A 7710-nucleotide genomic window follows, 5' to 3' on the forward strand; every position below is an offset into this window, starting at 1 on the left:
AGAAATCGGAGGATGGGCTCATAGTAATGTTTGATACAATTCCATGTATTATATGAGCCCGTCCTCCGACTTCTACCTCCAACAGCCTCCCCAACAACTACAGTACACATAACCTTTCTGAATACTAATAGGCATGTTAATGCCTGTCAGTAACGACCTCATTTAGGCCACAATAAAGTACAGTATGCTTCAATCAGTACAATATTACAATTATACAATCAGAATAAGTGTCCCATGCATTTTCATTCCAATAACAACACAGAAAAATATCAGTCCCTTAAATACTTGGCATAGATGAAACATTCAATCAAACCTGCATTAGGAATTTAGCTTTCAAGACTACTGTCAATGCATCTTATTCTGACGTCTGTATAGCATCTACCAGTGAGGAGAATCTACCTGATCAGTAATACAAAAGAAAATATCTTTATGTCACTGCATTAATAAGTACTGCAATGCTGGTTTGATTGAACCGTCTGAGCACTCAGTCATTGATACTCCTTATTATCCTAATATAGGGATCAGAGAGAAGAGGAGAAGGAGAAGGGAGGAGAGAGAGAGAGAGAGAGAGAGAGAGAGAGAGAGAGAGGGTAAAGAGAAATAGTCTCTCTAACAGGTCAGTATAACATCATTATAGTGTCACTTTCATTTTATGTCATTTTTTCTCTGCTTGGCCTCTTCATTTCCTGTTTCTTGCCTTTGAACTTTCTGAAGCATTCCCATTTACAGTAGCGCCATTCCTCAGCATTCCTCTCCGAACCACACACATGCACTGCTCCCTTTTCAAAACCTTGCACATGCACTTTCCTTTTTCCTTTTTAAACCTTATTTCTTTTAAAGGCATCATCATTTAACTAATGGATAAAACTTAAGAATCTCCCTAATATTAAATAGGCCACAGCACTATTTCTACACTGACAAGTTTCCATTTAGGTCAGGTCAGCTATCAAATGTCTATTTTTTCAGTTAACCAAGGGGCATCTATCTGAAGCAGATTCAATGAAACACAGCCACCATCTTAGGTCTGGGGTCGAGCTCCTGTACGGGTTTGGGGTCATTGGTGAGGTGTGAGTGGTTAGGCTGGGGTCGAGTTTTTCTCATTGGCTAGGCTGGGTTTGGGGTCTGGTCTGCGGGGTTTGTGTTGGGGGCTGCTACGCAGGTTATCATCCATCTGCAGAGAATAACACAGAGTTAGAGACGAGATATACACACACACACACACACATACGTACACGCTCAAAGCAAAGAGGAATAGCTAGAGCTATAGAGAGCAAAATGACCTTTTCTATCAAGTTGGATTCCTTGTTTACAAGTTGAGTTAGTTTCTGCAGGTTGGCATCCACTGTCTCTTGAACAGGCTGGGGAGAACCTGGAGAGAGAGAGAGAGAGAGAGAGAGAGAGAGAGAGAGAGAGAGAGAGAGAGAGAAAGTAGGAAAGAAAGACAAGGAGAAAGAGAGAGAAAAAAAGAAGAAAACAAGACAGAGGTGAGATGAGAGGGCAGACAGAGAACGAAGTCCAGATAAAGGAAGTAATAAAGTGTGTTAGTGCAGCCACAGATGCACACACACGCCACTGCGCCTTCTGAAACCACATTTTGGCACGAGTTGGACATCCTGTGTTTCTCATAAGGATCGCAAACAGTACCAGCAACAGTCTCAGGTTCGGTTTCACACAGAAAAACTATTAGCTCGTAGCGATTTCAACCATCAACAGCCACTAAACTATATAAGAAATGGTGATGTTAGAGCCCTGTTCCAGCCTAACTAACTTCCATACCATGGTTATACTGTGTAAACGTTTCTGCAGCAGGTCTTACCGGGGTGACTGGAGTTGAAGTATACACTGAGGACGTTGTCACAGAAGCGTGTGAGGTTGGCCAGCTGTCTGAGGTGGGGCTGGAGAGGGCTGCTGGGTAGGCTGGCCTTGTGGAGCGGTGCTATGAACCCAAACACAAAGGCATCCAGACTGGCTGGCCTGGGACACAAAGCACACAACACACACAACAGGACAATAAAACAAACATTAGCTTTTGTCATTACCCCATTATCATTATTTTAATACCACAGAAATATTTTACCAAAGGAAAATCTCAAAAGCGAAAGCTAGAGATAAACATGGTCTTCACATCCTTATCATTAGATTAGATTAAACTTTATTGTCATCACAGAGTACAAGTACAATACAACAAAATGCAGTGCGTGGTAATCCATAGTTTGAGCTCATCCATCTTGTTCGCTAGTAAGCGGACATTAGCAAGGAATATACTCGGTAGGGATAGTTCGTTTGGGTCACGTCGCTGCCAGGCGTGCAGCCCTTCGCACCGACTCTGGGAGAGGGTCCCCACCTCAGCACGTCCATTCCACAAACACCCGCAGACCTGGTGAGTTTGTCTGGAATGCGAGTTGGTTCAAATTCCCAACTTTTGCATTGAGAACCGATGTCTAATAATGCTTGACGGCTGTAAGTCATGTTTGCATTTCTTCCAAGCAGGTAATAATCACTCATTTGCAATTCTAGTCAGACACCAGGCAACTGTGACTGTTCGCACTGCCTCTCACTCTCACAATTTCATACACCTCATATCCCTGCCCATGAGACTACAGTAGACCAGGACTCACGTGTTGCCAAAGAAGTAGTTTGCGGTCCCTAGTCTGTGGGACATAAGATTCAGACACTCCTTAGCTTCAGTGTAGATCTGAAAGAGGGAGGCGGACAGAGAGAGAGAGCATTGTTTAAACATGGCCATTTAGGACCTAGCATCAACCAAACACAATAGATTTCCAGACAATACAGAAGAGATCGTAGAACAAGAGGTCCAGCATCTGCTGCTCACAGACTGTAGATGTGTTTATACTAAACCACACAACAGTGATCTCAACAATGACATCACCACTGCGCAGGAAATCGCCACCCTCTCCTCCCTCCCTCAGTGTATCTCCCCATCCATCCCCTCATTTTCCCTGACCCGGCATATCCCCTCCTTGGCCAGGTGAGCGTTTCTCCAGCTGCTTAGACAAACAGCAGACAGACCCAGCTGTCTCTCTTAGTCAAGAGGATACAGGACAGGGCCTAGTGTTGACTACGAATCCTGGTACAATTTGGTTGCAAGTAGTGGAAGTGGAAGTGGAAGTTACCAACCACCAAGGTGCCATATAAACTGCATCTCTGGTAACATACTTTCCCCTCCACCTCAGTGATGGTGTGTAGAGGAGACTCTCCCTTAGTCAGCAGGATACGGGACAGAGCTGTATTGGCACGGCGCACAGGAACCAGGAAGTTGAGAGGGAAAGGAGAGCGGGAGGCGAACCACGGCCGTGTGAAATTAGCGTAGTTCTCCGCATCCACCCAGAACGTGTGTAACTAAAAAAAAATACACACAGACACACACACACACACACAGTATACACACCATTATATAGTCCGCAATACACACAGAATAACACATACTCTCTTCTAGTATGTAGAGAGCTAAAACATAGCTGTGTTCCTACCAGAGCTGGGCGTAGTTTCTCCTCCAGCAGAGCGATGTAGGCCATGGTGTCTGCTCCCTGCCTGGCTGACAGCTCATAGTCAGCATTAAATCTCTGAAAGATAGAGCTTAGATTATGTCAAGTTGAACATAGGATAGTGTGTTAAGACATTTTATTATAGATAACCTCTGCTTGCCCAAATATAGCCAAATACTCTGTACTGTACCTTCTATTCCTTTGCTTTAAAGATTCTTACATGCCTCTCTGTTATGTTAAAGAGTACAATCCAATGTGACTGGTACAAAAGGAAACATACCTGTTTTCTAAGGTAGTTGAGTATCTGAGCAGGTTCCGTCACTGAGGAACTGTCACACACCAATTCTGGTACAGCTGCTGTAGTGTTGAAGAGGACGGGGAAACAGTTTCACACGTGTGTCATTTCATGATTCTACACCATCACATAGCATAGGTACAGCATGAGCTGTAAAAGTACACATCTTTCCAGGTGAATTCACTCAGAATACAGCTGGCTGTACCTGTGAGAGTTCTCCATGTCCAGTCGACGGGAGTGACTGTGAGCTTGGCTCCAGAGAACTTGGCATACGCCTGAAAGAAAGAGCTCAGGCAATTTAACAAAAGACCAGCATTATGGGAGACTGGTTTAACACTTGACTATACTTTATTAAGCCTACATAATAATGACCAATGACTATGAGTGACGATGGTGCAAGGCCTGGCTGGAGTAGGCAGTAACTGCCGACTGCAGAATGCTGATAATTTGTTATGAACTGACACTTTGCTCTGGTCAGGCACCGGGATCATCACAATGTTGTCAAAGCATTATGTAGGCTTTCATTTGAATGTTCTGGGGGTATAGGCTTTCTGGGGGTAAGCTGAAGCTGAATGTGATGACTAAATGGCAATCATTTGGAATGTGGGCTCTAGCTCTAAAAGCAGACTAGGCTATTTGTTTACACTAGGAAGTATAAAAATAACAGATATTGGACAATTAACAACAATCATAGACATCATGTTAAGTGTAGTAGACGGGAGGAGGAAACTGCTGTTGAAAACGTGGATTGTTGAATGGCATACTAGTACTCTCTCTGCACAATGACAAACAGAAGACACATGGGAAGCTGTGTGGAGGAGGTGTCACCTTGCGATGCAATAGGCTACTGCAACTGTACGGGTCCTAGCAGCTGGGACCAAGCACTTCTATGTTGCTATAGCTATCTAAACCAGGATATATTCACTGCCAAAACGAGCTACTTGGCAAGTGTGTATAGCTGGTTAAACAAAGGATATGTGTCCTACCAAGGACAGTAAATCGTGAGCGAGCTGACCTTGAAGAAAAATGTTAGCAATGAGAATCATGGCATCTGACAGCCAGCGAGACATGCCTGCTGGGGAAAGCAGCATGCTGTTAGTTCATGTGAACTCGTTTTAACATAACAATGAGAATAATAAGAATAAGAATAATCCCAGAGCCCAATATGCAATATTATCAATATCACAATGTTTATCACACAAAAATGGTTAGCTTAGTTCTCAGAGGATGGTTTTACATTCCTCCAAGATCTGGATACAGTTTAGCAAACGCAAAAAGAAGATAATCACCACCACGGACAAAAGTAAAAATGATTTGATTTGCCAACAAAACAAGTGATTTACCAGCACTATGAGTGAGTCTGTGTGGACAGAAGGCAGACCCCAGTCGCCTCCCCAACATCTCAGCTCCATGGTGGAAGTCGCCATGTTTGTTTTCTGGGATCAGGAAGCGGATGACGTCATGGAGAATCTGTCATATCACATCGGTGTTTCCCATCCGAAGGTCAGGAGTCAGGTATGGGCAGAGATCTGTGCCACTAGAATCTGAATCTGAATTACTGACTTTGAATTTGAATTGCTCAATTTGAATTTAAAAAAAGACGTTGAATAATTAAAAAAAACGTTTAATTGCTCAATTTGAATTAAAAAATGACGTTGAATAATTTGTTTTACTTTGAATCACATAATTTGAATTTGTATTGTTTGATATATAACTTATAACTTGATTTAGTTTTTCAATTCAGTTATTCAAGTTAAACAATACAAATTCAAATTGTGATTAAAAGTATTTTTTTTTTATTCAACGTCTTTTTTTAAATTCAAATTGAGCAATTCAAATTCAAAGTCAGTAATTCAGATTCAGATTCTAGTGGCACAGATCTCTGCCCATAGTCAGGAGACTCATCAGTAGGCTGCAAGTTTAGAAATGATAATATGTGATATAAATATAATGCTCGAACCATGTCTTTTCTAATACACTTCGGGCCGGTTTCACAGACAAGCCTTAAACCTAGTCCTGGACTAATATAAATCAAACTTTCAATGTAAAATCTCCATTGAAGATGCTTTTTAGTCGAGGATTAGTCTTAAATATTGTCTGTGAAACCAGCCCTTCGACTTCTACCTGAATGTAACGTTGCACTCCGTGCCTAGACACATCCACGACATAGCAGCTGAGAGACAGCCTCAGAACATACATTGTGCCTACTAGCCTACTACAGGACTCTGAAACAGGGAGAAAACAGCATGACTTATAAAGATAGCTATAGGTAGTTATGTGTAGGCCGCTATGGACTGATTTAAAGTTGGTATAGGTAAATATAATAAATAATTTAACAAATGCCATGTCCATGACAAAGACTGTGAAGTATTTATTTCCAATTTTATTACGTAATATCTTCCAGTAGGCTAGTATTGTTATTTATTCTACTGAGTGATTTTGCCCATGGGCATTTTTCTTTTGTGATGTGCTCCAACATGGCACCCATCCAGGACCTGATGGGAATAGGGTTGGCTGGTGTCTTGGTTTGGGTGAACTCTGTGGAACCCAACCGACAGATACAGGGATGTATTGGACAAATAGACAGTGGTAATGAACTCTGGAGGGTTCAGTGGCTGAAGAGATGTTGAAATAGTGATTTGGTCTGAGACTGAGATGAGTACCAGACTCTAAACTTGAAAAACTTCCAGATAAAAAAAATGTCCCAACCTCCTTCAATGTGCTTGGTTGATTTTCTTACAGCTGGATATAGGCTACAGATATTGAGCACTGTATCTCAATTTACTCTTTGTGGTGCTTTAGAATAGAGTTAAGATGCACTGTTTTCAACACTTACAGGGATGCCAAGATTATGATTTATTTTGGGAGTTAGTTTGAAGCCATCATTTGAACTGCCCTGAGTTCCATAACACATTAGTTGGCAAGAAGAGACAGGAGGGCTTGTTAACATCTCTGTCTCTGTAGAGCGTGAGTGCAACTCTGATACCCAGGGTGAGCGGCTATAGCTGTAGGGATCCTGGTGGTTACTGGTTACTCATCTCCTGTGTGAGGAGCAATCACACACACACACACACGCACGCGCGCACACACACACACACACACACACACACACACACACACACACCATACAAAGCCCCCCTACTTACTCTGTATATACTGCACAGGAGCAAACCTACTAACCCATTAGAAACGCATACACCCCATCCATCTCTTTCAACCCCTGACACTCCTAACTACAGTAACATGGGGACACTCCCCCTGCCCTTTTAAAAACTCTGCCACACTTGGCTACAATTACAGGAGCAGACTGCTGAGACAATCCCCTCCCCTTTAAATACTCTGTCTGTAGCCACAAGAGCATCTCACCTCAGCTGGGATTCTACTCTCAACATCTGGACGTTTTATGGTGTCTGTCTGTCAGTCTGTGGCACCAGTAGTAGATATATAGATACTTTATTGATCCCTGAGGGCATAGTCAGTCCCTTCTACAACAGCAGGGCTATTCTACAGCAGCATTGATACTTTTTAGGACCAACGGTATTCTGTAGGACCTGGGGTATACTGCAGTTGCTGTGCCCCAGCCTAGGTCTATCTTTGCTGGTTTGAGGGTCTGAGGATGGGTCCCTGGAACGGAGAAGTGGTCCTCTCACTGGTGCTGCTACAGCTAGCTGTGACTGTCACAGCACAGGGCGTTGGTGAGTACCTGAACCATTCACCTGTACCTGCACTTTTCTACAAACCTACTCCCCAGGACTCTTCTCCCATTTCTACCTGATATATCCATATGACTGTGTCTACTCAATCTAGAACTTAACAGCTGAATATTTCTTCTGGAAGTCTTGACTATGCTGTGCAGTCGTGTTTTTCTGATTGCACTCTACAAGTTTGAACTATACAATACATTCTGTT

The 7710-nt window shown here is 42.8% G+C and overlaps 2 protein-coding genes across 2 annotated transcripts in view; one reads left to right on the forward strand and one right to left on the reverse strand.

Annotated features, from left to right (window-relative positions):
• Positions 1-574: 574 nt before the first annotated feature.
• On the reverse strand, positions 575-5228 carry mtx3 (metaxin 3; the record flags this gene model as incomplete). The annotated part of the gene is made up of 9 exons (XM_080531248.1): positions 575-1171; positions 1281-1369; positions 1817-1974; positions 2619-2695; positions 3178-3360; positions 3492-3584; positions 3787-3863; positions 4007-4076; positions 5145-5228. 9 exons carry the CDS (start codon positions 5226-5228, stop codon positions 1076-1078), a joined length of 927 nt encoding a protein of 308 aa, XP_080387374.1. The 3' UTR covers positions 575-1075.
• A 2189-nt stretch (positions 5229-7417) lies between these two features.
• The window catches only part of thbs4a (thrombospondin 4a), a gene marked incomplete at both ends in the record, with an annotated part of 13180 nt that continues 12887 nt past the window's right edge, over positions 7418-7710 (forward strand). The window contains one exon of the mRNA XM_080531404.1: positions 7418-7496. Coding sequence (XP_080387530.1) covers positions 7418-7496 — 79 coding nt within the window. The remainder of the gene's footprint in view (positions 7497-7710) is intronic.

The sequence above is a fragment of the Nansenia antarctica genome, assembly GCF_963989245.1.
Source record: "Nansenia antarctica genome assembly, chromosome: 5".
NCBI classification, from domain to species: domain Eukaryota; kingdom Metazoa; phylum Chordata; class Actinopteri; order Argentiniformes; family Microstomatidae; genus Nansenia; species Nansenia antarctica.